Source organism: Acanthopagrus latus, chromosome 19, assembly GCF_904848185.1.
Source record: "Acanthopagrus latus isolate v.2019 chromosome 19, fAcaLat1.1, whole genome shotgun sequence".
NCBI classification, from domain to species: domain Eukaryota; kingdom Metazoa; phylum Chordata; class Actinopteri; order Spariformes; family Sparidae; genus Acanthopagrus; species Acanthopagrus latus.
In genome coordinates this window covers 19906079-19933150 of record NC_051057.1, presented here as the reverse complement: position 1 = coordinate 19933150, position 27072 = coordinate 19906079, and the positions used below count along the sequence as shown (strand labels likewise).

At 42.2% G+C, this 27072-nt stretch overlaps 1 protein-coding gene and 1 long non-coding RNA gene across 3 annotated transcripts in view; one reads left to right on the top strand and one right to left on the bottom strand.

Moving 5' to 3' along the window:
* The window catches only part of gpr158a (G protein-coupled receptor 158a), a 72378-nt gene extending 48108 nt beyond the window's left edge, over positions 1-24270 (top strand). The window contains exons 6-12 of one of the 2 annotated variants that reach the window (XM_037079860.1): positions 9868-9977; positions 11055-11293; positions 12598-12736; positions 15992-16097; positions 16720-16866; positions 16959-17042; positions 17488-24270. In XM_037079860.1, the coding sequence (XP_036935755.1) occupies positions 9868-9977; positions 11055-11293; positions 12598-12736; positions 15992-16097; positions 16720-16866; positions 16959-17042; positions 17488-19365 (2703 nt within the window). In that variant the 3' untranslated portion in view covers positions 19366-24270. The remainder of the gene's footprint in view (positions 1-9867; positions 9978-11054; positions 11294-12597; positions 12737-15991; positions 16098-16719; positions 16867-16958; positions 17043-17487) is intronic. The other variant, XM_037079861.1, reaches the window with a different exon arrangement.
* Positions 24271-24404: 134 nt separating this feature from the next.
* On the bottom strand, positions 24405-26549 carry LOC119009013. The gene is made up of 3 exons (XR_005071604.1): positions 26020-26549; positions 24752-25875; positions 24405-24652 (listed from the first exon to the last, which is right to left on the bottom strand). It is a non-coding gene; the product is annotated as an uncharacterized LOC119009013 (long non-coding RNA).
* Positions 26550-27072: the final 523 nt, after the last annotated feature.

Sequence of the window (27072 nt, the reverse complement as noted above, 5' to 3'; positions counted from 1 at the left end):
AGGTAATAAGTCCTTATCACGAGAAAACAAAGTGTATTATATCGAGATAACGAGATAACAAGTCCGTATCACGAGAAAACACATTTGTTGTATCGAGATAACGAGATAATAAGTCCTTATCACGAGAAAACAAAGTGTATTATATCGAGATAACAAGATAACAAGTCCGTATCACGAGAAAACACATTTGTTGTATCGAGATAACGAGATAATAAGTCCTTATCACGAGAAAACAAAGTGTATTATATCGAGTTTACGAGATAACAAGTCCGTATCACGAGAAAACACATTTGTTGTATCGAGATAACGAGATAATAAGTCCTTATCACGAGAAAACAAAGTGTAATATATCGAGATAACAAGATAACAAGTCCGTATCACGAGAAAACAACATTTGTTGTAACGAGATAACGAGGTAATAAGTCCTTATCACGAGAAAACAAAGTGTATTATATCGAGTCCGTATCACGAGAAAACAACATTTGTTGTATCGAGATAACGAGATAATAAATCCTTATCACGAGAAAACAAAGTGTATTATATCGAGATAACGAGATAACAAGTCCGTATCACGAGAAAACAACATTTGTTGTATCGAGATAACGAGATAATAAGTCCTTATCACGAGAAAACAAAGTGTATTATATCGAGATAACGAGATAACAAGTCCGTATCACGAGAAAACACATTTGTTGTATCGAGATAACGAGATAATAAGTCCTTATCACGAGAAAACAAAGTGTATTATATCGAGATAACGAGATAACAAGTCCGTATCACGAGAAAACACATTTGTTGTATCGAGATAACGAGATAATAAGTCCTTATCACGAGAAAACAAAGTGTATTATATCGAGATAACGAGATAATAAGTCCTTATCACGAGAAAACAAAGTGTATTATATCGAGATAACGAGATAACAAGTCCGTATCACGAGAAAACAACATTTGTTGTATCGAGATAACGAGATAATAAATCCTTATCACGAGAAAACAAAGTGTATTATATCGAGATAACGAGGTAATAAGTCCTTATCACGAGAAAACAAAGTGTATTATATCGAGATAACGAGATAACAAGTCCGTATCACGAGAAAACACATTTGTTGTATCGAGATAACGAGATAATAAGTCCTTATCACGAGAAAACAAAGTGTATTATATCGAGATAACAAGATAACAAGTCCGTATCACGAGAAAACACATTTGTTGTATCGAGATAACGAGATAATAAGTCCTTATCACGAGAAAACAAAGTGTATTATATCGAGTTTACGAGATAACAAGTCCGTATCACGAGAAAACACATTTGTTGTATCGAGATAACGAGATAATAAGTCCTTATCACGAGAAAACAAAGTGTAATATATCGAGATAACAAGATAACAAGTCCGTATCACGAGAAAACAACATTTGTTGTAACGAGATAACGAGGTAATAAGTCCTTATCACGAGAAAACAAAGTGTATTATATCGAGTCCGTATCACGAGAAAACAACATTTGTTGTATCGAGATAACGAGATAATAAATCCTTATCACGAGAAAACAAAGTGTATTATATCGAGATAACGAGATAACAAGTCCGTATCACGAGAAAACAACATTTGTTGTATCGAGATAACGAGATAATAAATCCTTATCACGAGAAAACAAAGTGTATTATATCGAGATAACGAGATAACAAGTCCGTATCACGAGAAAACACATTTGTTGTATCGAGATAACGAGATAATAAGTCCTTATCACGAGAAAACAAAGTGTATTATATCGAGATAACGAGATAACAAGTCCGTATCACGAGAAAACACATTTGTTGTATCGAGATAACGAGATAATAAGTCCTTATCACGAGAAAACAAAGTGTATTATATCGAGTCCTTATCACGAGAAAACAACATTTGTTATATCGAGATAACGAGATAACAAGTCCGTATCACGAGAAAACAACATTTGTTGTATCGAGATAACGAGATAATAAATCCTTATCACGAGAAAACAAAGTGTATTATATCGAGATAACGAGATAACAAGTCCGTATCACGAGAAAACAACATGTGTTATACCGAAATAACGAGAAGTCCTTATAAGATAACAGCGCCTAAAAAATAAGAAAAATCCATGGCTGTTCACGGCTTCTGTAGAAATCATAGTGGCCTTCCTCCAAAATATTACAAATGCAAAATAAGGGAGATTTTACACATCTTAAATGAAACTATCCGCATATTTCAAGACATTTTAACTTATTGTTTTGCTGCAAATATGAACTGTGAGAATATCAACATGCAGAGATGTAAATATTCTTTTATGCTGTTTTTACTTGAGATGGGAATTTATTTTCACAGGGATTTTTAAAAGAAGCTCTTGGGATTGATTTATGTAAACAAATAATCTTAATATTTACATTCAGTCTCAGCAAAACCAATTTGTGTGTTTCCTCGAGGCCACACAAATGTGTTGAATGCATTTCCTACACAAAAAAATAGGAAAATGTTGAAACCTGCATTGCGTTGCTGTCTGGCAGCCTTCGTCCTCTTCTTCTTCTTCTTCCCTGATTTTGTTGGTACACAGCTGTGTCTCCCCATTTCTCTAACTCAGAAACTACACCGGGTATATCTGACTTTGCCAGAATATCTTTGAAGTTTTCTGTGTTTCTGTGTGTACGTTTTTATTATTCATGACCACACCTGTGTGAAACAGCTATCTATACCTTCTATAAAACATTCGGACAACTTGGTGTTGAAGGGTTCCTGAACAAAAACAGTCTTCTCCATTTAGTCACAAATAAATGCAACAGGTGGAGAGCGACAAATTACTGAGACAAATCACAATTACTCTTTTGTGTTCCCGACTGCTCAAAGCACCAAAATCTAACTTCCTGGAGAAAGACAGCCAATTGTCGAGTCTCAGCGTTGGGTCATCAGACAGCCGACCGACACTTCAGTTTTGGACGAGACTCATTATCGACTATCTTCCTCCGAGGAACTCAACAAAGAAGGAAGGGTCGTAATGTTACAGTGGTGACAGATATGTTGGAGATGCACGGAGAAACACACTAAAACCCAACATATCCATGTCGTATGACTTGATGAGGTGATGAGGAAATGCTCACACTTCAGAGAATTAGCTAACCACCGACATATTGTTCCTTTTCTTTACACTTGTGGAGGAAAGGCTTGTGTTTGTGCTGCTGTTAATAGTTTCGGTGCCATCTCATTAGCAGAAATCAGCCCTGTCAATCATTTGGGGGGGAAAAAATCAGTCGTTAACCTTCTCTGTTATGTGCAGTTTTTCATTTTCTAGGGGCGTTTCCTCATCAGAAGTCATGTGACAGATTTATGTTGGGTTTCAAAGTTTTCACTGGGTGACGTAATGACCCTCCCTTTTATTTTAGGTCCCTTGTCTTCTTGTTAAGACGGCCTGAAGCATTGCGTCACCAAGGAACCATGTATTACTTACCCATTAATTAATTACCCATCTATATTGAAAAAGAAGTATCTTATAGATGTGTTGTGCTCTTCAAATGTATGACTCATATACTGCTCTTGATGAAACATAATATTCTGCAGCAGTGTTTTAAATTATGTACGATGTAAGTTAACTTGTAGTGTAAGAACGGTGCACAGAGAACAAGGGTTTTTAGCTGGAGTTTGAGTTTAGTTTGAAACCAGCTTGTTCCAACATGTCTCCATCCTCCGGCCAGTCTTTCTGTTCAGCTGCTACAACAGGCTGCTGCCCTCCTCTGTCTCCACGGTGTGTCTACACTGCAAAAGACGACAGTAAGGAAGAGGAGGCCGTCCACACTCTGTTCAAAATGGTCAGAACAAAAAGAGAGAAGTCCAAACAAAGGGATGAAAAGACAGGAGAGTTGGAACGCAGAGGTGGCCGACGTCACTGCAGCTCCCTTGAAAGCTGCTGCTGATGCTGCCGCCGCCGCCGCCACCGCCGCTCGCACCACAGCTGGCCGTCTTGCGTCACCGTCGTATCGACAGTGACAAAACTCTAGCGGCTAACCAACCCACTGAATCTGTGTGTGTGTGTGTGTGTGTGTGTGTGTGTGTGTGTGTGTGTGTGTGTGTGTGTGGAGCCAGCTGGTGGGTGCTGAAACGCGAGATGATTAGGAATGAAAGATAACTGCAAATTAAGTGACTGAGTGTTGATTGAATGAGTAAGTGGGTGAGCGTGTGAATCGTGCTGCTCTTGTTCTGTTTGTCTGTTCTTTTTCGGCTCCCATCGCTCCTCGTTTCACCAGCGATCGTTGTTCAAAACTCCCGACGGACGGATGAAACGTACGGAGGGAATCTGCCGGGATGTTTTTATAGGTTATACGTTTGTGTTTCAGTCTTGATTTGTCTTAAACAAACAGCGTCTTAGTGGAAAATCTAGCTTATTGAAATTTCTCTTTCGGTCTTGCTTCCACGTCCATATAGTCACAGGTTCAAACTCCCCCCAAAAACAGCTGATGTTCGCATCAACAGCCATCATGTCCAAAAACCTAACAACTGCTGAGTCATTGTCCTCACAAGTCAGTCCTGATGAGAGTATTAACGCAGCCCCTAATATCTGTTATAACATCCGCTGTCAGGTTGATATCTCCTCCTCAACAGTCCGCGTGCGTCCTCGATGAAAGAGAATGTCAGCTAACGCGTTACGTAATGCATGTTTATAGAAATCAGGTGGGATGCAGGGAACTTTAAGAGCTGATTTTGGAGCGTTTGTGCTTCTCTTGAATTGTTCTGCATCACACCGACTGGTGTTTCAATAAGTTTGTCCACAACATTTATATAAAAAAGGTCCATTTCTTTCATTTAACGAGGTTTTCCTAACCTGTTTTTGCTTGTTCGTTCATTTGTCGAGTCTTATCTTGACTTTCTTTTATTAGTATTGTTCCTATCATGTCTCTCACTTGTCTTGTGTTGCGTCACAAACTAACAAACATCTAAAAGGATAAAATGAAGTGATGATATGCAGTCGATCCAAAAGTCTAATGTCTAATGTCTCCAGTGAGTGTTTCTCACTGGGAATTATTCACTGGAATTATACATGTCAATAAAGGGAGAACTTACAAAGAAACAAAAAAAAAAGCCAAGGTGTACCCAATAAACTGGCAACTGACGCACAGTAGTTCTTGAGAAATCAGATAAACAAGTATTGAATAGTTACAGCTAAAGGTGGATTTTGGTGGATTTGCTGGATTTAGCCAGAGCCAGCCGAGCTATTTTCCCTGTTCCCAGTCTCTATGTTCAGCTAAGCTAAAGAAAAAAAAAAAAAAGCTCCAGCTATTTATTTCCCATGCAGATACAGTAAGAGAGTCTTAAAAAAACTAAAACTATTACCGTTAAGGTTTTGGATGACGATCATGACGAACAGCACGGGAGAAATTTGGTGCAAAGGACATCCGAGGCTGATGGTTGGTTGAGAATAATCTCAAGAAAAGTTAGGAAAAAAATAGATGCAGATCCCTAAAACCAAATCAGACGTGTGCTGCGTCCAACATACCTGGCAGAATTGAAAAAGAGAAGGATCTGTACACCTAAAAGCTTCCGTCTGAAGGACGCAAGACTCTCTCCGTCTCTTTTTTTAAGAATAACAATACAAAACGGAAAGAAAGATAAACTGTCAGCCAGTTAGCTTTCCTTTTACTCACTTCCGCAAAAGTTTCATCTGCTTATGGAAGCTGAATGTTACCCTCCTCAGGTGTGCGTCTGCAGAACACTCTGTTCTGTTTTTTAAGTTTCCGCATGACAGGATTGTGTTTTGGAGGGGCGGTTGCTCAGCCGGGTTGTGTTAAGTCAGGCGTCTGGGGAGTCGAGCGAACCAGGTGAGCAGACGAATATAATGATCGGGGGCAGACATCCAGCTGGGACGCGCTCACCTGCCCTGCCCAGAACAACCAAAATAACAGCCTAGATATTTCCTGCAAACCGGTGTGAAGCTGTTAAACTCACAATAATCAGCAAAATTTTTAAACGTTGGCCGCGATCAGTGCTGTTTGGCAACGCTCACTCAGCATTTCCAGAAGCCTTTACTCATGCTGTAACTGAGACGAGACAAACCGGGGGGGTGGAGGTGGAGGCAGGCTGAAGAGTAGTAAGTGTGTTGATAATTGTCTCCTCCACATTGATGTCCATTAGATAGTTATACAGCACCCTGATCCTCTCAATCCCTGCACGCACACACACACACACACACACACACGTTCGGGAATAACACCCGATCCTTTCCCTTTCCCACGGCGCTGAATCTAAGATTCCCAGCACTTAGCATTGATTATTAATGGCAGGTTTGAAGAAGAGAAGGGGGAGGGGGGGGCAGAATCTGATCGTACGCTCGCTGGCGTTAAGAGAAATCTGTCAGAGGTCCAGAGCCAGGTCGCTTCCCAGAAACACCACTTATGGAAAGTGCATGGCTTGTGTTGTGAACTTCTGAGGGTCATGATAGCGCTTGAGGACACTGGCTACGCTTATTTTGGGCCCTAAAATATGAGTATTGTTATCGGTCAGAGGAGGTGGGGGGGGGGTGAGGATATACCTTATTGTATCAGATGAACTGCAGAGAGCTGAGAGTCCACAGGGAGCGTGTCGTCGGGTTTGTGTTACGGTCAGTAACTGGAACCAGGATGTAATATTTTTCTCTTCACGGACAAAAATTTGGGCTAGTCAGAGAGTTTTGAGCTGCTGGAAAACTGAAGCATATTTGGCGTTTTTTTGTCCAAAAAAACAGGTCAAACGAAGGTGGTATCAAATCCAATAGTTCTCAATTCAGCAATTTCTGCATTTCTTGTTAGCCAAAGAAGAAGAGGATGATGATATCAAGCAGAAATCTGTTGAAATTCCCTGTGCGATCTTCTTTTTAAAACCTCTGGATTTGCCCTCCTGCTGGCCATTTGAAAGAGCGCAGGTTTAAGGCGCTTCTGCATTGGCTTCACTTTTCAGACTCAAAGGTTTCACAGGCGTTTGGACGTGGAGACAGTGCCAGAGACGGTCTGATGGTCACCAGTGTTATGCAAAGTAAATTTGAAGTACATCCATCTAACAGCTGTTGAAACGTTTCACTCCAAAAAAAAAAACCAACCAAAAATCAACATTATACTGGTACTAGAGGGAAAGTGAGGCCCAGGTGGACTCTTACTTTCAACCATCTGTGGTATAATAACACAGATCTAATTGCTGGCGCTGACTCATGCTTAGAGGGCTTAGCATGGCGAAGCTAAACGATAAACTAAAGGTAGATAGCCTGCTGACAGCATACGAGCGGCCCACTTGTAAAGAAAACGGGATTTCAGGAGAGAGAAAATGCTCCGTGCGATGATCATCTTCACTGGCACGGTCCGACGTGTTGTTTGCAAAAGGTGAATCTAAAAACTGCATCTTAAAACTTCCCCCATTGTGATTTTTGACGAGTGAAAACGAACGGTAGGTGAGATCGCACCACTAAACGGCTCAACGTGTTAAGAAAAAACTTTTCAACGACGACTCGCTGGGAGCTGGTCGAGTCGGCCCTCGAGGGAGCGGTGCTGCCGCTAACACCTCCCCGACAACACCGGCGTTAAACTGGCATGTGACAGCAATCCAGCTGCTGTTTTGTAGTTCGTCCAGAAAAAAAAAAAGCAGTCACGAGCTGGGTTTTTTCCCCCCCTGGTGTGTTATAACTCATTTTCCCGGTGCCCTCTTCAGTCCCTGCGGACACAAATGTGCGTCAGCATGTTGCTCAGCGCTGCCCGGCCTGCAGTCTCTTAATCAGCTGCTATGCTTCTCCTCTCAGTGACACATTATTTAGATATTTCCCGTAACCTCTCTCTGAGTTTTTTGGTGTCCATGGATGGACTGAAAATACAGTTCCAGAGGCGTTTCCATCCTCCCTCGTGTGAAAATTCATCATGAAACGCCCCGTATGCATTTAATATTAAAACATCATTATTTGCTCTGCACCACATTCCCTTTTGCGAAGCTGAGTCAACTGGAGCGAGCTTTCATCGAGTCAGAAGTTTTCCTGCGTTGGGTCGGCCAGCGTCTGTGAGCAGATGAGGATGTGGGCCACCCGCTCTCCCGCGGGGTCCTCCGTGTCCCTCGACTGACTCAAACCTAGTGAGCAAAAATATCCACATAGCTGCGTCTTCTCCGCAGCCTGAGGGAACGTAATAATGCCTCGGCTAATCCGATTAACATTAACAATCCCACTGGGGAAATCGCTGCACATCTGCAACGGACAGATAATTATGTTGCCTCAGATGTTTGTTTCTTCCTTTTGTGTGAGTGTGTGTGTTTGTTTTGGCGCTTGTTGTGTCTTTGGAAGACAATCAGTGTTTTTTTTTTATTGTTTTTTTTTGTTTTTTTTGTCGGCTTGGACGTGCACCATTTCAACGTGTTTCTGGGTCCTCGTAGCAAACACGGGTGGACGCCCTCCTCTTTGTCTCAAGGGCAAGCTTTGCATGGTGTTAGCAGCCTCACATGGATTAGTGTTCTCTGAGAGATGCCAGGGATGGTTAGAAAATGGCACTGAACCTCACTGTTCCACACTGTAAAATTATTACTGTGATTTTACACCAAATCGCTGGCTGCAGTAAATTCACAGTAATAAACTGTGTTTTTACAGTGCCCTAGGAACAATTTACAGTGAAAATACAGTATTTTACCTTGAAATATGCAAGTTTGTTGTGCATTTATGGTAATATTACAGTAATTTACTGTGTTTTTGTGTCAACACGTATGTTGAATTTTAGCCTGTTAGCCTGTTGTTTAGCCTGTGATTCGCCTTTTGGCATGTTAGCATGTGCACCTTGCTTAAACTACAATATTTTATTTCTCAATTACTGCATGGAGCTGTACTCTAACTACAATATTTCCTTGTAATTGAGCTTTTTTTATAGTTTCCCAACGAATTAACCATCATGCATCGTTAAAGCATGATGGCTCAAGAAGTAAGGAAACGTTCTCTTTGATGGATCAGGCGTGAACTTCTTCAGAAAACGACTCTACAAATATGATTTTTCCCCCATTAATATTAGTATTAACTGTAGTAAGCAGCATCAATAATACACCTCAAAGTAATTACAGGAACTATATCAGAGCATTTCTTAGCCTTTCATCCATTAAAGCAAACATCTAAGACATCACACTGACTGTTCACAGTAGGCTACATGCCACAATGCTTAATTGCCGTATTATGCAATGATTGCACATTAAGGGCTTGTTTCCCTCTACGACTTAAAAGGGACATCAGAGCATCGGCGTCACCATTGTAATGTATTTGAGACAGTTTAGTGAAGAAGCATTGAGGTGCACAGTGTGAGTGTGTAGTTCAGGCAGATAATGACCGTGTGAGAGGACAACCAATGGCCAGAAGTGTCTGCGAAGCCGCGGTAACATCATTACCGTCCCCTCCGCCTCCCATTATGAAACACGTAACATGAATGTGATATGACGTGTATAAATGTGGATTCATCAGTGGGTTGCAGGAATGTTAACTGCCAACCGGGCTGGATGACAAGTGGAGGTCGTGTTCTGATTGTTCTGTCAAAATCCTGTTTCCTGGGTTGACTTACAACATTTGAAATTCCCCTGCTTGGCACAGAAAGTAGAAAAAGTAGATGATGTCAGTGTAAAACAGTGTAAAAGGTTTTAAGGATGGAAATATAAATGCTAAGATGGCATAAATGGAACGAAACCAATATTTGTATCAGAGTACTCCGCCGTTCAGAGAGCCAGACGGCGACTTCCCCTGATTTTGTGTTTAAATTTCTCAGGCGTAGAGGGCCCATTATCATCTGGATGGAAAACACTCACAGTTGGAAGGCTCTCTGACTTGTTCCTGATTCAGTTTGTTTGTACAACCTTTGTCATCTGAGGCTCCTTCTGTCCTCTTTGCAGGTCGGGATTCTGTATTTCCAGCCGAGTGTTTTCCGCTGCATCCTGCTGCGATGGGTTCGACTGCTCGGTTTTGCCACCGTCTACGGGACGCTGACTCTCAAGTTGTACAGGTAACACACACACACACACGCACACATCCATACAAATCCATTTGTCCAGCATCGTTATCCATCCCAGGAAAACGTCGGAAATCGGATTACATTGACCTCTTCAAGTGCGATTACTGCGTCTTACATCTTAATTCCCTGTAAAAGTAAAAGACTCTCATGAAGCTGTTTCTCGCCTAATTCATCACCAGACTGCGGCTGCTGTACGTGTTTCGGGGTGAATTCACTGCCTCATTAAGTGGAAGAGAGAAATGGCAAGTAAAAGTAATTAAGAAAACACAATCGGTTGGGGGCGGGCTGCACTCCGGCCCCAAATGATCACCACATATAACGCAGTACTGAATGATGTTTGGCGAGAGACAAATGTGTGTGAGATCAGCAGGAGTGTGGAGAGGACTGCTGGAGGACACAGCGAGCGAGAGACAAGAGGGGGTTATCCGGCACTGAGCAGCCGATAATGAGACGGGGGGTCTGCTGTGTTTAAAGTAACGCACTTGAAATTGTTCATCTGTGGTGGGAGCTTTATTTTATTTTTTTTTTCGTTGTTATTTGTCAGGTGAATCTGTCAGAAAGGCCTAATGAAGACGCTGATAAAGAGGATTGTGGCGTAACGTGTGCGGGCGCTCGGTAAACCCTTAGAGGTGCAAGTTAACATATTGCACCGATCAATTTTTGATGGGGGGCTCATTAGTGGGGAGCGCGGTGGACACTTCATCAATGTGCGTGAAGGGCAGAGCCTAAGAATAGCGATGGCTGGTCATGTGTTTGAGCGCGGTCTAATTCCTGCGACACAGTGTTTGTGGATCTCAAGGCTACTTTATGTCATGTAGACGGATGAATCTGATTAATGCTGACTGTATCGAAACCAAAGGACAAGGAGGTACAATAAGATATTTGCATTTTTGGCTTTTGAAAAACTTTCCAACAAGCCGTCAGAACAAAAGCAACAACAACGACATGTGTCATTTATTCGTTTGTGCATCTGGTAGATGATTTCTCAGATGATTCTGATTTAATCTACGCTGATTTTCTGTAACGTTTTTCTAAAAGCAAGCTTCTCGTCTCGCCCTCCCCCAACAGGGTGCTGAAGGTGTTCCTGTCGCGCACCGCCCAGAGGATCCCCTATATGACCAGCTGGCGAGTGTTACGTCTGCTGGGCATCATCCTGCTCATCGTCTGCTGGTTCCTGGTGGCGTGGACATCTGCAGTCTGTCAGAACCCGGACAGGAAGTTGGCTCTCATCGACGTGGGCTACACGCCCGACGGGCTGCAGTTCAGCACGTGCCTGCTGGATCGCTGGGACTACATGATGGCTGTCGGTAAGCCCTGCTCTCGCTCGCTCCGCCTTTTATACAAAGATTGATTCGCTGAACTCCACGTCTGTGAGAAAACACGGGTTGTTTGAGGTAGTCATGGCATAAAATCAAGGGGTAATTTGTCAAGCGTGATAGCATTTGGAGTTCAAAACATGGGGGGGGAATGTGAAGTTGGATGAGTAAGACCGTTTGCCTCCATCTACATTTGGCAGCGCTTTTGAATTTCCCAAAAGTAGACATTAATCCTCTCCACCGGTGCTGCACTTTTGGATGCTCGCCTGCGTTGTTGCACCGAGGAGCGGGGCGACCAGCGGCAGATGAAGACGGATGAGGAATCAAAGACGCTCGGAGGGGGAGCGGCGTGTCGCGTCGAGGAAATCTTCGCGCTGCTGACTCAGGCTTCAAGAGAGGAGAACCGTGGGCCCGTTCTGACTTCAGGGAAAACAGATGGACCCCCAGCAGAGCCTCCATGCTGTGATACTGTATACTGAAGGCACATTCTCCTCCTGTTTATTAGGGGGTAAAAATAGGCCGGTAATAGGGGAGGTGCGAGTCGGCGCTGACGTCACCGACATGCTGCCCATAAATCACACACACACACACACACCAGACTTAATAAGTCCTTTTGATTTAACACGCTCAGTCAGGGGTCTAATTCTGATACATCACACACAACAATATAATATACCTGTACCTTCTGTACTCAATGTTTAAGATTTTCTGACTAATTGAGGCATAAGAGACACATTCATAACAGTAGTTCAAAGATTTAAAAAAAACTAAGATGATTTATCTTGAATTTCACAATCTAATGATTAAGATCTTGGCAGCTACACTGGACTGAGCTGAAAGCAGCAGCCCCCCCAAAAAAATAAATCAGTATTTCCTGAATATCCTGATGCAGATCTGCAGAATTTCATTCACTTGAGATGTTTTGACCCTCACACAAGCTCAAACAAATACCGCCTCAATCTGATCCTCTCTGTTCGTCCTGTTGTGAGGAAAAAAACATGCGATTCACCCGACAGCCTCGCGATTCAAGCAGCAGCACCATAAAAGTCAAAATAACAGCACCAGGTCTTCAGGTTTTTTTGTTGTTTTCTTCCATGGATAAAGCGGCGTGTTTGTTGCTGTCGAGCTGGCTACCAAGGAGACATTACATGCAGGATTCATTTATCGTCCAGAGGATACAGCCACAGCTGTTACACACGGCTTGGATAGCCTCTGTTAAACAGCGACTCTTGTACCTTGTATATACACGTGTTGTACAACAGCTCTCTCACTCTCTCTCTGTCGTTGCTTCACAGCTGAGTTCCTCTTCCTGCTGTGGGCGGTCTACCTGTGTTACGCCGTGAGGACGGTGCCGTCGGCGTTCCACGAGCCTCGCTACATGGCCATCGCCGTTCACAACGAACTCATCCTGTCAGCGATTTTCTATGTCATCAGGTAACAGCCCCGATGATAGCTCCTTGGTTTATTTCCGTGTCGTCTTTGAGGACAGGTTAAACTACTCAAGGTGTTAGAAATATCCAGATTTTAATCAACATTACGCTTCTTGCACGTCTTTTTTCTGTGACTGAAACTGTATCTTGCCACAGTCCATGGTGGATGTTCTGCCCATTCAGATTCTGCCTTATTCTGTGTCTTTTATTCAGAATTTTAAAAAAATAAGATTTGCCGTTATCAGTCCCACAACGGGGAAATTTGCATAATAACAGCAACAAAGGGGAAAGCAAGAATAGAGAGCATCAATTAAAATGGTAATAATAAATAAGAAGGAAATATAAAAAGACAGAGGTAAAAGAAGCAGTAAGTTTAAATTAGGCACAAAAACTGAAAGATATTTACAGTATTGCACATTTAGATGCTGAAATTGCTGTTGCTTATATCATTAACTATAGAATAGTGTGATTATACAGCACTATTAAATACATTTTATTTGTAATCAAGCCCATTTTATGTGTATTTCTTTTTTCCTGTCTGATTTTCTGAGTATAAAATGATTATTGTTGTTGACTAAGAGTAAAAACAAACATTAAAGAGTATTACTGTGTTAATAATTCATGCACAATAGGGTTAATACATATATATAATGCAGAGACACCCACCCACCCGGGGCTCCAATCAAAATAAAGCACAAATAATTACTAAGAAAAACGTCGACTTCAAAATACAGATGCTGTCACTTGTGTTCCACATTTCCTCTATATTTAATATCAAAGTGTTTGGTTTGATCTCCGCTGTCATCGTTCTCACACGTGTCCTCCAATAGATTGTCTCATTTCCATCACATATAGGCAGCTCCTTCATCTGGGAGTTGGGTTTTTTTTTTTATTATTATCATTATAATATTGTAGTGAAATCGTCCCTCTCCCTCCAGTGTACATGTCAAAGAGCTGCACCATGCAGTTTTTAAATGAGACGTTTCAGCTGACACCGCCTCAGACGTTCCTAGCTGGAGTCCCCCCTAATTGAGAGCTCAGCTCCATCACATTATTTACTAATGAACCGTGTCAGAATGATTTATGCTTTCTCAAGACAGCATAAATAGCTCCAATTATTGGCAGCCATATTCCAGTTATAAATTAACATCCATCACCAATAAATTGTAGCAGTGGAAGAAGCGTTCGGCTCTTTTACTTTGGTAAATACCACACTGGAAATACTCCATTACAAGTCAAAGTGCTGCATTCAAAACCTTACTTGAAAATATTCCTCTATTCTTTATCAGTGTTTTATTATATCTGATGTTTTGGGATTAATATTGATGAACAAAATGGTAACAAACTGGTAACTAAAGTCATCAAATGAACGTAGTAAAGTCAAAGTACAATATGTGCCTTCAAAATGTGGTGGAGTGGAAGTGTAAGGTAGCTGAACATGGAAATACTCAAGTGAAGTACCTCAAGTACACGAGTAAGAACGCTTTGGGACGTGACACCACTAATTAATTGTGCGTTATTGAATTATAGCCGGATCGTTTCTTGGAAGAAATCAGAGTAATTTTGAATATATTTGAGGATATTTGAACATCTGGCTTTTGGTGATTTCTTTGCCAACTCCCTTTTTTTCCACGCTCCCCAGCCTTGTTTTGAGGCTTTTCCTAGCGGAAGAATATCCAGACGAGACCCCTAATAAATTGGAGAGTTGCCTGGTGTGGCTAGTTATTCTGACTGGCTGCCACCGGAGACCGCGGCGTACACTGGGGCTTGTTAGAGGCATCTGGCTTCCATTTGTGTAGCTCACAGATCCTGTTGTATTTGCTCCCATAGTGACCAGTTAAAGCTTCCTCCTTTTCGCCGCGATGGGCTTTCAGGTTGTGTCCAGGTCCAGGTGTAAACTTGAAGCAGAGGAAAATGAAGGGATTCTAATAGCTGGAGGATTGAGGCGTGAGTTATGGGGGAGTGTTTCAGGCTGAGAGGACGCGGCGTGCCAAGGTTATTAAATCCTCATCTGCACAGAAAAAGCGCTCACAAAACATGAATGAGGGAAGACTTCAAAGCTTTGGGACATTTCATATGCTGGACCTTCGCCTTCATTCATGCCTCTGAGCTATTACCACAGTAACTGTTCCTTAATTAGCCATTTGCCGACTCCAACATCGTAATGAGCCTGCTAGATGACATTTGCTTGGATGGAGGCTCTCTAGTGGTTGAATTAGCATCCGACAGGACATACCTTCATATCCTTAGTGCACACGAGGTCTCACTGTGCCGAAAGGCTGTTAAATAAAAGGCTGGAGCTGCTCCTCGCGCCGCTATTGTTTCTGCCTGTAATTATCTCATTTTCCAGCGACTGCTGCGCCACAGTCAGCCCTCTTTATTACCGTCTGATGTAAAAATAGGCCGAATCTTGTGACCAGATCAAGGTCACTCCCCTTTTATTGTGAATGCAATTGAAAGAATGAGGGGAATATCATGTCCTTGTTGGCAAAAGGCTCACCCAAGTGGAGGATTTTATGAGGCAGTGGAATTGACGCCTGGACTGACAGTGTATAAATCTGCTTTGGCTGAAAACACATTAAGTCTGCTGGTCTCTGTGTCTCCGGGCTCCATCTGCATCTAAGAGGTTTTACTGCAGAGAGAGCTACGTCTATGTGTAATTTATTTAGACTTCACTGCATTTACTGTATGTACATTTGGGAATCAGGTTTAATGTTACGTTTACTTACAAAAGTCATGCAGTGGAAGAAAATGTGAAAAAAGTCCTAAAAAATGCCGCGAGTGAACGTCGAGCAGCTTCATACCAAGTCGCACAAGGTCAATGTCGACAATAACTTTTAGACAGTTATACTCGATGAATCACAAATTGTGTGTTCAATGTAGAGGAGAGAAACTGAGACCGATCTGTTTATATCAAATCAGTTGATGCTGGAATCAACCTGAGCATCAATAATATAGATATTTTGGGATTGATCAGCCCATCCCCATCTACCATTGCAGACCAAGTACACTCCTTCAGGACAGCAGCACTACCTGATGGCAGTGAACGCCACCCAACAGGACAGCACTCCCTACCACACCACAAAAACTGCTCAGGAATGGCCCGAGGAACGTGACAAAGAGCTTTTTAGGCATCAAACTAGCCTCCAGATTCCCCAGATCCCAATCCAACTGAGCATCTGTGGGATGTGCAGGAACAAGTTGCTTCTAACATCCTATATATCTTCCCTCTTTGTTTCCCCTTCCTACCTCCCGACAGGTTCACTCTTGCTCCGGAGCTCCATCCAGACTGGATGCTGCTGCTGTTCTTCACCCACACACACCTAACTGTAACCGTAACACTCGGTCTACTGCTCGTACCAAAGGTAACCTTCCATTCGAGAACGCTGTCATTATATATTCAGATTATTGTCAACAAAATCGCACCATACTGATATCTGGTACTGCCTGAAATATCTTAGTCCTATGTGACATAAATCTCCATTGTTGTCCAGAAACTAAAATTAAAAACAGAACAATAAGTCTTGCTTGCTTTGGGTGCCGTGTTCCTTCGTTACAATAAACATGGGACCAGTAGTTTATTTTGAGTTAATCCCACATACACCATACTGCTGCTGTGAATATGCACTAGCACCAAAAGTGTATTAATGCACAGCTGAAAACAGTCCCACAAAAAATGCATTATTTATTCCTGTCTGATTAATGTTTAAGAACTACAATGCCAAGCTGTTAGAGGAAAATCTGAAGCTACTGTATGTATTCAAAGATTTTTAAAGATGTGCATATTCAGCGGGAATCAGTGGGCCACAGACATGCAGGGGAATTCATGAGACTTGTTGATTATTCAAAAGTTAGAAAAACATTATTGATAATGAAGAAAAACAACTGACACAGGATGGACCAGGACAACTAAGCAACTAAACCAGAAATATGATATTCTAAAACAGTACGAGAAGTAATTGTTTTTTCTTTGTGTCACTCCACCAGTTCCTGTTTGCTGGCACCCAAATGAGAGACGATATCGCCTCTGAAGCCTACGAGGACGAGCTGGACATGGGTCGTTCCGGGTCGTACCTCAACAGCAGTATCACGTCGGCGTGGAGCGAACACAGTCTTGATCCTGAGGACATTCGGGTAGGCGTTGTTTCCTTCAACTTTTCATTTTCCATTGTTTAACCTGGTGAAAATCTTTTAAAATACTGAGCCATGGCAGTTTTTTATTGCAGACACCTGAGGAAATGGGCCATCTCAGTTCTATTAATGGCTGTGGCGTAAGGTCTTGCGACAGTCTTTGGGAAAAACGTACCAACGTGAGCAGAGATTTCTGTTTGTCTGTTAGAGCTGAAGAAGTCTCTCTACCAAAATATTCAAAGCCTCTTCACCAGAGGGATTGATCTGAAGATACTTGCTACCTGAGAGCCTTCATTGTGTGGGATGAGCAGAAATACGATAAATCCAAGAGCTTAGAGGCTGTTTCAGACCTAACATTTAAACACACTCCGTGTCCTTCTTTGATGCCGTCCAAGACTGTCCTGTCTTTGCTTTTTTCAGCACGCATGTGGTAACCCGTAGTGCATCATTTAACAAGCATTTGTAGTCACGTGTTATGAACTTGTACTGCATGTTCTCTGTGCAGTAGAATGTCTGCTTCTGTTGTAACAGTGTTTTGATTAGTAATCCCTTTCTTAAGCGATACAAATACAACAATTTGTTCCAGAGATCTAACTGATCACTTTGCGTCTGTCCTATATGTAGGAGGAGCTTAAGAAACTCTACTCCCAGTTGGAGATTTACAAGAGGAAGAAGATGCTGGCGAACAACCCTCACCTCCAGAAGAAGCGAAGCTCCAAGAAAGGGTTGGGACGATCGCTGATGAGACGCATTACTGAGATTCCAGAGTCGGTGCACCGGCAATGCAGCCGCGAAGACAAGGAAGCTGGAGAACACGGGAGCAACCGCAACAGCATCTGCATGTTGAAGAAGAACCCCTTCGATCAGACTCACCAAGGAAAGCCAGCGAAGGAGGAGACGCTTAAGAACAAGGTTTTCTCTCTCAAGAAGTCCCACAGCAGCTACGATCACGTCCGCGACCAAAGCGAAGACTCCAACAGCTCAGCGACAGACAAGATGGAGGTGACCGCTGCTGAGGGCTCCCTCCTGGATACACTCATGGGCAAGAAGTTGGTGAAGAAGAAGTCCAGTGAGAACATAAACGCACCCAGTGAATCTACGGAATCAGTTCCTTTGGTTTGCAAGTCAGCCAGTGCCCATAACCTCACTGCAGACAAGAAACCGATTCATCCTAAAGCCTCCATGCTGCAGAAGTCCCTCAGCGTCATCGCCAGTGCCAAAGAGAGGACTTTAGGCTTGACAGGAAAGACCCAGGGCATGGAGGACAGCAATAAGAAGAGTCAGCCAAAGAGCAAAGACACAAGGGCCAATGAAGATCCAGAGAATGATACCCAACCCAAGATGATCATCAGCCAGTCGGTTGAGTACAAACAAAGTGCTGCAAAAGGCAGGATCATGAAACAGACAGTGGGAGGTAGCCAGCCTATAATCTGCTCCGATCCAGTCAAGGGAAAGGACCTGTACGATCTCTCAGAAGTGTGTCCCTGGGAGGTGGAGGATATCCCAACTCCATCTGAAAACAAAGTCCAAAAGCATGTTTCTATTGCACCAAAGGAAACTACAACAGTTCATGGAGGTAGCACCAAGGGTGGCAAGTCCCAGCAGAAGCAGAAAGCTTCTGATCAGTCTCCATCGAGTGGCAGGAATTCAAAGGAAGTGCAGAGAACATCCGCTGTACGAACGGAGGTATGTCCATGGGAAGATGACGGTGAAAGTCAAAGCAGTCAAGTGGATGGGTCGAAACAGCAAATACACAACCAGGCAAGCAAACCTGCCAAGACCCAGCAGCCTCATTCTGCAACAGAGAGCTCGAAAACAAATCGGGTAGATGTTTGTCCGTGGGACTACGAAGAGCCTCAAAAGACAACAGAGTTAGCTCATTCACCAGACACGACGAAACAGAGAAAGGGCACCTCCCCTGTGGATGGGAAAGGGAGAAGTACCCTTTCAGACCCGTCCAAAACAGGAGTCTCGCTCCAGCCGCAGCCTGCAAAAGCTGATGTATGTCCCTGGGACTACGACAGCACTGCTGTGTCTCCAGGTTCTGGACAGAGGACACCGAGCCCCTCTGGAGCACCCAAAACCAAGGAATCCCCTTCAAAAAAGAAGGGTACTCCTTCCACAAGAACAGTTGAGAAAGAGAAAACAAAAGACACTGATGATGAGAAAAGTAGAACAAAAGCTAAGGACAAGAGTAAATCGTCAGAGAAACATGTGAGCCAACAAAAAATGGCTGAGGTTTGCCCGTGGGACGTAGAGAGTCATCAGGAAGTGGCGATGGTAGAAAAAAGGAAAAGCGCGAATGTTGGAGCAGCCAAAGCAAAGGTGGCTGATGTGTGTCCATGGGATTTTGAGGATACGTCAGATAAAGGTACAGACAAAAGTGCTTCTGTTGTGGAACAGAGCAATCAAAATCCTAAAGGCAGCGCACCAAGTGCTGCCAAAAAGGCAGATGTTTGTCCCTGGGACTTTGACGACGGCACATCGAGCAAGAAGGCATGACACTGAACCTTAATGGACCACTGAAATTATAGTTATTGATGTATACTTTTTTTCCACTTTGAAATCGTTAAATATTACCTTTTACTATTAGTACGGTGACTTGGAAGAAAAGTTGATCAAGTTCCACAAGTTGCCTTCCTTTCCGAGGTTTTGTTCCTGTTTTACCTGTTTTAAAAATAAGTAAAATCTACAAAAAAAACAAAAAAAAAAAACAAGACAAAGTCATGATGAGCATTCCAGATTATTACAGGAAAAAAAAAAATCCTGAAGATGAATCTTAGACTAATTATGCAACTTTTGATTCAGCCTTTCCACTTTCATGAGCAATGTTTTAAAAATCTGCATTTATCATGTTCTGTAAACAGTTCTTAAATGGTTCTTTTTGTGCATTAACATCATCCCTTAATGGACTTGGATGAGACACGACAACAGGAGGTTTAGAGAAAAGAAGCAAAAGTGAAAGCCAAAGAATAAGGGAACATTTGCAAAGAGGGATTTAAGGCGATGTAGTTAATTTATTAGTTTGTGTCCAACTCTTGGCACAGAGGTAAGGACCCAGCGAGGAAATCAGTCTATAGCACTTTAGCCAACTCCATAAATTCAGAACTGAGGACAGACTCTGTTCTTCTTGTACATTTTGTCTTATTATTTTCAACCTTGCGGCATGATGTCACACACCAACCAAACTTAGACACGTTCTCTTTTTGTTCAGATCTATTTAATTGTAGTTCGCTGCAGATTAAAATGCTTCCAAGTCTGCAGAGATGTACTGTATGTGCCTAACTAACTAGCGTTGTCTTGTATCAGTCTGAAGGGAGGCGAGTGGCTTCGTCTTCAGCACTTTTGTGACGGTGAATTATATAAACAGCATGCACAGCCAGGTATTGAGAGTAGTTGGATCCTACCGGTTTGTCAACTGACGCAGTTAATGTGTTGACAAATGTATAATGTTGTTTTTTTTTAAATACCAGAATGACTAATTTTTCCTGCTTTCATATTTCATAGCTCATTCGGGATGGCAAATATTATATGAGAGCAGCACTTACATGAATGTGTGTCAGAATGGCTCATATGTACACTGTAAAAAGTAGGAATAGACAAATACTGAGGGGATAATTATTCGCACCAGCTTTGTTTTTGAATCCAGCATGGGTCTTTGTGTTGGCTTGCACCAAGAGTGTGTGTGTGTGTGTGTGTCTGTAGACACAATATCATGAATTTAAAGTAAAAATGTAACGCCAAATCCGAAGAGTTGGACCACTGGAGTCTCCGTCAAAAGTTAAGCAGGTCACCAATTTCATTTTACAAACAGCTGGTAGAATCTGCCGCTTAAAGGATAATATTAATTCATCATAATTGGGTCTTTGGCTTATTTCTTTTTTGTTTTGACTATTATTGCAATTCAGAACAATAAGATCCTACTTGCTGAGAACAGGAAATGAGGCAACATCACCACAACAAAGTCCAATAGGATGAGAAACAGCGTAAAATTACATTACTTTGGAGTCAAGCGGAGAGCTGTGGTAGCAGTTCAGCCCCGTCATTGGGTTACAATTTGGCAACAAGCGTTTCTACAAACCACTGATACAGACAATAATGTACACGTCATACTTGACCTACCATTCTACAACCTGTCATGATGCATTCAGATTCTCAACATTTAGAAACACGACACCACTAGATCATTTTAGGAGACCTCCAGACACCTTGTGTCTGCAAAACCAGGTATTTTAAGACAAAACAGGCTCTTTTCCTAACTTTAACCTAAAGTGTTTTTTCATGGTTTAACCTAACTGGATCTTAAGCTAAACGAAACATGCATTTGCATGAGAAAGTAATATAATCACTCTCAATTTTAACGTCAGTTTAAATGGTTTTGATAATCTGGCTAAGCTGTTTGTTTACAACATCTTGATCATGTTTCTTGTCGGACTTTGGTGTTGTAGGGATGTCGCCTCATTTCTACAAAAAAAGAAAATGAAACCCAAGTTCTCTTTAAAAAGCAGAACCATCTTTTAATATTTTTTAGATAATATTATTACTGTGTGGCCATTGCATGATGTGAGTAAACTGCCTTCAGGTTTTAGTGAGCGTACTGCATGTTCTTCCAAATTGATTAAAGCCCAATTGATAATTAAATTGGTCATTTTTTTAAATTAGGCTTAGTGACGTCAATTAATAATCTGACTAAACCTTTTGAGGGTTTTTTTTGATTTGTTCAGTGTTTTGTATCAAAATGTCTAAATATTCATCATGCACTGTTCACGCTGGGATTACAGTCGAGAAAAAAAACAGAAACAAAACAGAAACCTCCCACTTTTATTTAACCACCTGACAGTAACTACAGGAAAAACTATGTATCAATATAGCATCTACAGTACTTTATGGTATCTTGTGAGAAATTACATGAATGTCGTCACTGATTGTAATTATCTATAACTGCTGTCAAATTCCTCAGTGTCCGAGCTCTGTGGGAGTCTTTACTAACCGTGGTTTTAAAAAGAAAAATCAGTGCTTGTCAGTCAGAATTTTACAAAAAAAAAACAAAAACCCTACATTTATTTTCACACGGCTCAACTGAAAATGATCCAGTAACAAACATTTTCAGCCTCTCTTATTTTGTGTTTTTAAACGCGCCGACAAGATTAAACATCTCCGCTCCATAAATATGATTTAGATGTCCTCTATCTGCCTCTGTCCGCTGAGAAATTACCTCTGCCACTGACCTGTCGGGAGGGAGGGGGGGGGCATCGGCTGACATATTTCACACGTGGAGTGTTTGCCTTACAGCGCAAGATTCGTCACCGCCTCTGCTTTTATGAGCTCCTTTAGGAACGGCGCCTGAGCATGAACTGTCGACGTGCACGGATTGATTGTAATGCTTTGATGGATCTACATGATATTTATGAACCAGATGCGAGGTGTCATCCGTCACACGCACCGTGGATGGACGCAGGATCATACCGGGGGACCCCTCGTATGACAATGGCGACATTTCAAAAAGCCTTTTATTTTATTTATTTTTATTTATATGAAGTGACTGTGAAATCACTGCCGCATCGGATTTTACTGCCCTGGGAGATGAATAATATGCTGTATATTTTTAAAAAACAGGCTTCTTTGTTCGGTCCTTGTAGGAAAAGCTATTTTAAATGATGTTTGTTTCATGATATCTTCTTTGAAAATCTACACGACCTTCCATTGAGCTCTGCAACAACTGACTTTGGTCAAATTAAATCTGTTAACAAGCAATATATTATTCTCAACTTATTCTTTATTTATAATGATTGTAATCTCTTACACACTTGGCCAATGAGATTTCCCAGTTCTGTCTCCTAGAAATTACATTTATAGATATGTCTGAATTGTTTTCAACTACGTAAATGAAATGTACCAAGGTGGAGTCACAAGGACGTGTACAAGGTTCAGGAGTCCAGGATTCAAGTTTGGTTAAAGTTTAGGCAACAAAAGCACTTTGGCTAAGGTGAGGGAAAAGATTGTGATTCCGTTTTGATGTAAAAATCTGATGTCTGCCATGATTCTTCCCCAACCGCAACTGAGTCCTGCCACTGCAGAAATAAGACATCCTCTTTCCTAAACGACTGAAGAGGTTGATTGATAAAATTACTCCCAAAATGACATAATGATTGACAGGTTTAGGGACTTAAACGACTTGGTTAGGTTTAGAAAAAGATCATTGTTTAGGTTAAGATATACTTATGTAAAGTTACTTATCTATTGTATCTATTATAGTCAACAGAAGTTGCCCTCCAACAATAAAACGTAAATATGGGTTGTAATAAGCTGCTTGCTAAATCGACCCAAATGGTTGTTTTCTGATTTATCTAACCATAAAAACACAGAATAATGCTCATCGCTGAGAGTTTATGGTTTATTGTAAGACTGAAGGAACTCGAAGGAAACAAATGAAAGAAGTTGTAAGAAGAAATTTCACCGATACGTTGCGACTTGCCAGGTCTGTTAATTAACAGCAAGTCCTCAGTATGATGAAAGGAAAACAAGTCGGTCAACGTCACTTTCCCTCAAAAATGTAATTTCTCAGAGACAGAGCCGGATCTTCAAATCAGAGATAGTTGGAGCACAATGCGATTACAGTTTTACCGTCTCAGAGCAGAAAATACTAACAACGCAATATCCCGCCTGTGTACTACAGAACATGTGACATGTTCAGTCAGTCGTACTTCAGTTAGCACGCTTGCTGTAGCATCCCTCCGTTCAGTCAGTCCATAGCTGTCTGTGTATTGACTCGTGTATACATAACCAGTGTCTTGACTGTCTGTTTCTCTGGAGATGATCATTGTACTTTAGCCGTATCATCGATGAATCAGTGAAAGTTTGAACCTCAACCATTGTTCTTGTACCACCTCGACATAGACGTAGCTCTTCGTCCACCAGTGGGATCTCTGCCATGGTGCGTTCTGTTGGCTCGCCGCTTTCATTTCAACCTGACTTCTCTCGTGACCAAACCAAGTCACCCGATGGCAAATACAACTACTACTATTGCTACTACTACTACTACTACTAATACTACTACTATAACTACTATTCAATGCTGTAAACGTCGTAAATCTTGTGGCTTCTGCATGAATTCAAGATAAAAAAAAAATATAGGACCGATGTTTCACTGCCCTTGATAGAACAAAAAAGAAAAAAAATTGATCTTTTATGGACTGTTACAAGTTGTATAGTGAGTGATGACTGTCCCTAACCCACTGTATTATGTGCTTGTTATGACTCTTGCTCTATGACAAGCTTATAGCATCAATATATGGGAATATTTGGTAGATTTATATTGTGTTATATTGTGATAGCATGTACATAAAAGATACCTCCTCTGCAATAAATATTTATATGAAAACGAAGTGCGTGCTCGGTGTGTTTCTGAATGTTTCGCCGCCGCTGAAAATGTGCCGTGATTTGCATTTCAAACCGAAAATGCGCCTGCTGAGAACCTTGAAGCAAGGGTAATTTTCAATCCCTTTTCCACTGTGTTCCTACTACAACATTTCCAGTCCCGCTGGGAGGTTGATACGAGACGCTCCCATGACGCATTTGTGCTTAGTAATCATCCCCGTCTCAGGTTTGTTTGCTTATTCCTCTTGTAGACATGCTGCTGGAGAAAACCCCGGCCTTTTAAAAGCCTCGTGCATCACAGCCACTTTGGTATATGTGCATCTTGGCGACTGTCCTGAAATGCTTTTATGGCTTGTTGTGGGCTTTTTGGGGGCAGAGATCAATGGAGGCATCAAATGCTGACTCCAGAGCCCTGCAGACAACAAAAAAAGACTGTTATTAATATCCAATCCCAGAGTAATTATTGGCAAAAGGTGGAATTATTTATTCCCGGAGCCAAAGAGAAAATTACCTCCTCTTTATTAATACCTTTTCCAGCCCTGTGAATTTTTTTTGCATAATGAGCTGCACATGAATGAGCAGCGACGCGGCCAAATAACACTAGAGAAAAGGGGGCTTATTGTGAAAAAGCAAACATGTTAGCATTGATTCCTGTGTTTCAAGAGCCCTTTAAGAGCCTTTCTGATGAATAGCAGATCAATACACGCCGCTGCAGGAAGCTAAAAGAGAGGAAAAGAAACGTTTACTATGAGAAATAACCTGCGAGGATGAGAAACAGCAACTAGAAGATGTCTCAAGAAATGTTGCATGTGTCTGATTCTTGGTCTACAGGGGTAACGTTTTTTCTTTTCCCCATTTAAAAGAACAATAGTTGCCTTGTGCAGCTATGAGGTGGCTGCTAAAGACACAACCACCCGTCCTCTGGATCTCCTGTGGTTCGTGTGAGAGTCACAGTCGGCCGTTTGTTTGCCTCTTTGTTGTCTTGGCGGGACAGCGGGACACATCCTCCAGCATGGCAGGACTTATTTTTAAAACACCCAGACGGTGATCGGTGCATGAATCACAGCCTTTTGTGTCAGCCGGGCCATGTGGGTAGAGATGGACGGCGACGAGGGAGGACGAGGAGGACGAGGAGGAGGAGGAGGAGGAGGAGGAGGGACAGGGGATGAGAGGAAGCTGATCACTTGGCACAAGCCTGCACATCCGTCGCTGACTCATCTGTCTGTCAGAAGCAGGGACGGTGGGGAGGGAGGCGGACATATCGTGTGTCGTGGTTGGACTCATGACTCACAAAGGAGTGCTGTGTGCGTGGGAGGGGGAGATGTGTGCGCACACACTCACAGGTAGATGTACACATGTGGGAACACACACGCTGCACAGCATAATTACAAGCTGCGTTGCACCTGACGACCCCGACGACTTCAATACCCGCAAATCATGTGGCTTCTTTAACGGCAAAGTTTGTTTGGCTCTCACTTAATGCATCCAACTTTTAGAATATTTGACAAGTGAAGCAACATGTTTCTCATTCGGTCACCTGATCTGAACAGTCTCTCACTTCAGCTGGTGGTGTCTCAGCATACGCTCACAGTTTCTGATCGTCTTGCCAGTTTCTGTCTGTTCTTATTTCTGTTCCTACAAGAAGAACAACGGCAAAATTGAGCACAAAATTAAAAATGTCCACCTGTTCCTGTTGTGTTTGTGTACCAAACTTGAAACATGGAGGTGAAAGAGAGTCATCGTTGCCACACTTATTGCTGAAACACATAAAATACGTACAGTTCCATCTTTTTTGAATTTGGTGCCAAGTTTCATGAGTTGTTGAGCATGTTTAACAGCTCAAATTGTGATTCTTCTGGACAAAAAAAGGATGAATTCAGTTTCAAAAGGGCCTCCTAAAGAGTTGAGGTAAAATGTCATCAAAAACAGAATGCAATGATTTGCCAATTATTTTTAGTGCAAAGGTACAAAGACAAAATACTGAACATTCAAACTTATGCCTTTGTTAAGTTTCCCCAGAAAGCAAATCCTGGAGGACAGGGAGGTTGCTAGTTAGGAAACTAACAAAACACGGCAGAAATCACAAGAAAGGGGTCAAAGCAAAATGGTCTCTTTCTTAAAGGTGGTGGGATTAAAACACACAGCTGATTCTACTGATTCTATCAAAATGATAGACGAAGAAAAGGACTGCAAAATGAAAAGTAAAGTGGGAGTCATTGGACAAACTGTATGGAAGCATCTCAAACACACTCAACTCAAATTTTCACTCAAAGAAAAAAAAAAACAGGAAGCCAGCTGATGGTGTCGACTCCCTGGAGACGTGCAGCCATCTGAGCAGGAGAACTGCAGCCCCCTTATATAACCTCCCTGCTGGATGATTGCCGTCAGCTGAGGGAGAACATCACAGGTGCGCCCAATAGCTCCTGACGACCTGCGACCCAGATCACCAGAAAATCTCTGTTCACAAGGAATCTCTGTTCAGGACGCCTTCAGCCTCCAAAGTTTTTAAATCGAGGTTATAAGATTCAAAATAAAATGTTTTTATAAGGATCCTGGACAGAAGACTTAATGAGCCCTTAAAGTTCGTAGGTCATGATGGAACCTGGGGACATGCACCAGGTGAACTGACCCTTTAAGTAATCACTCTCGCTGAGCCAGAATTATATCATCTCCTGCGTTTTGCGAGAGCCTCCTGCCTGATGTATCGTAGCACCTCAGCCAGTGGGCAGAAACGCCTCCCACCAGGTCCTGCCTCTCCATCCCCTGAGGCCGCGCTCCGGTCTGGACTCCTACACATGCTTCTCCCTGCCTCGACGGTGGCTCCATCATTAG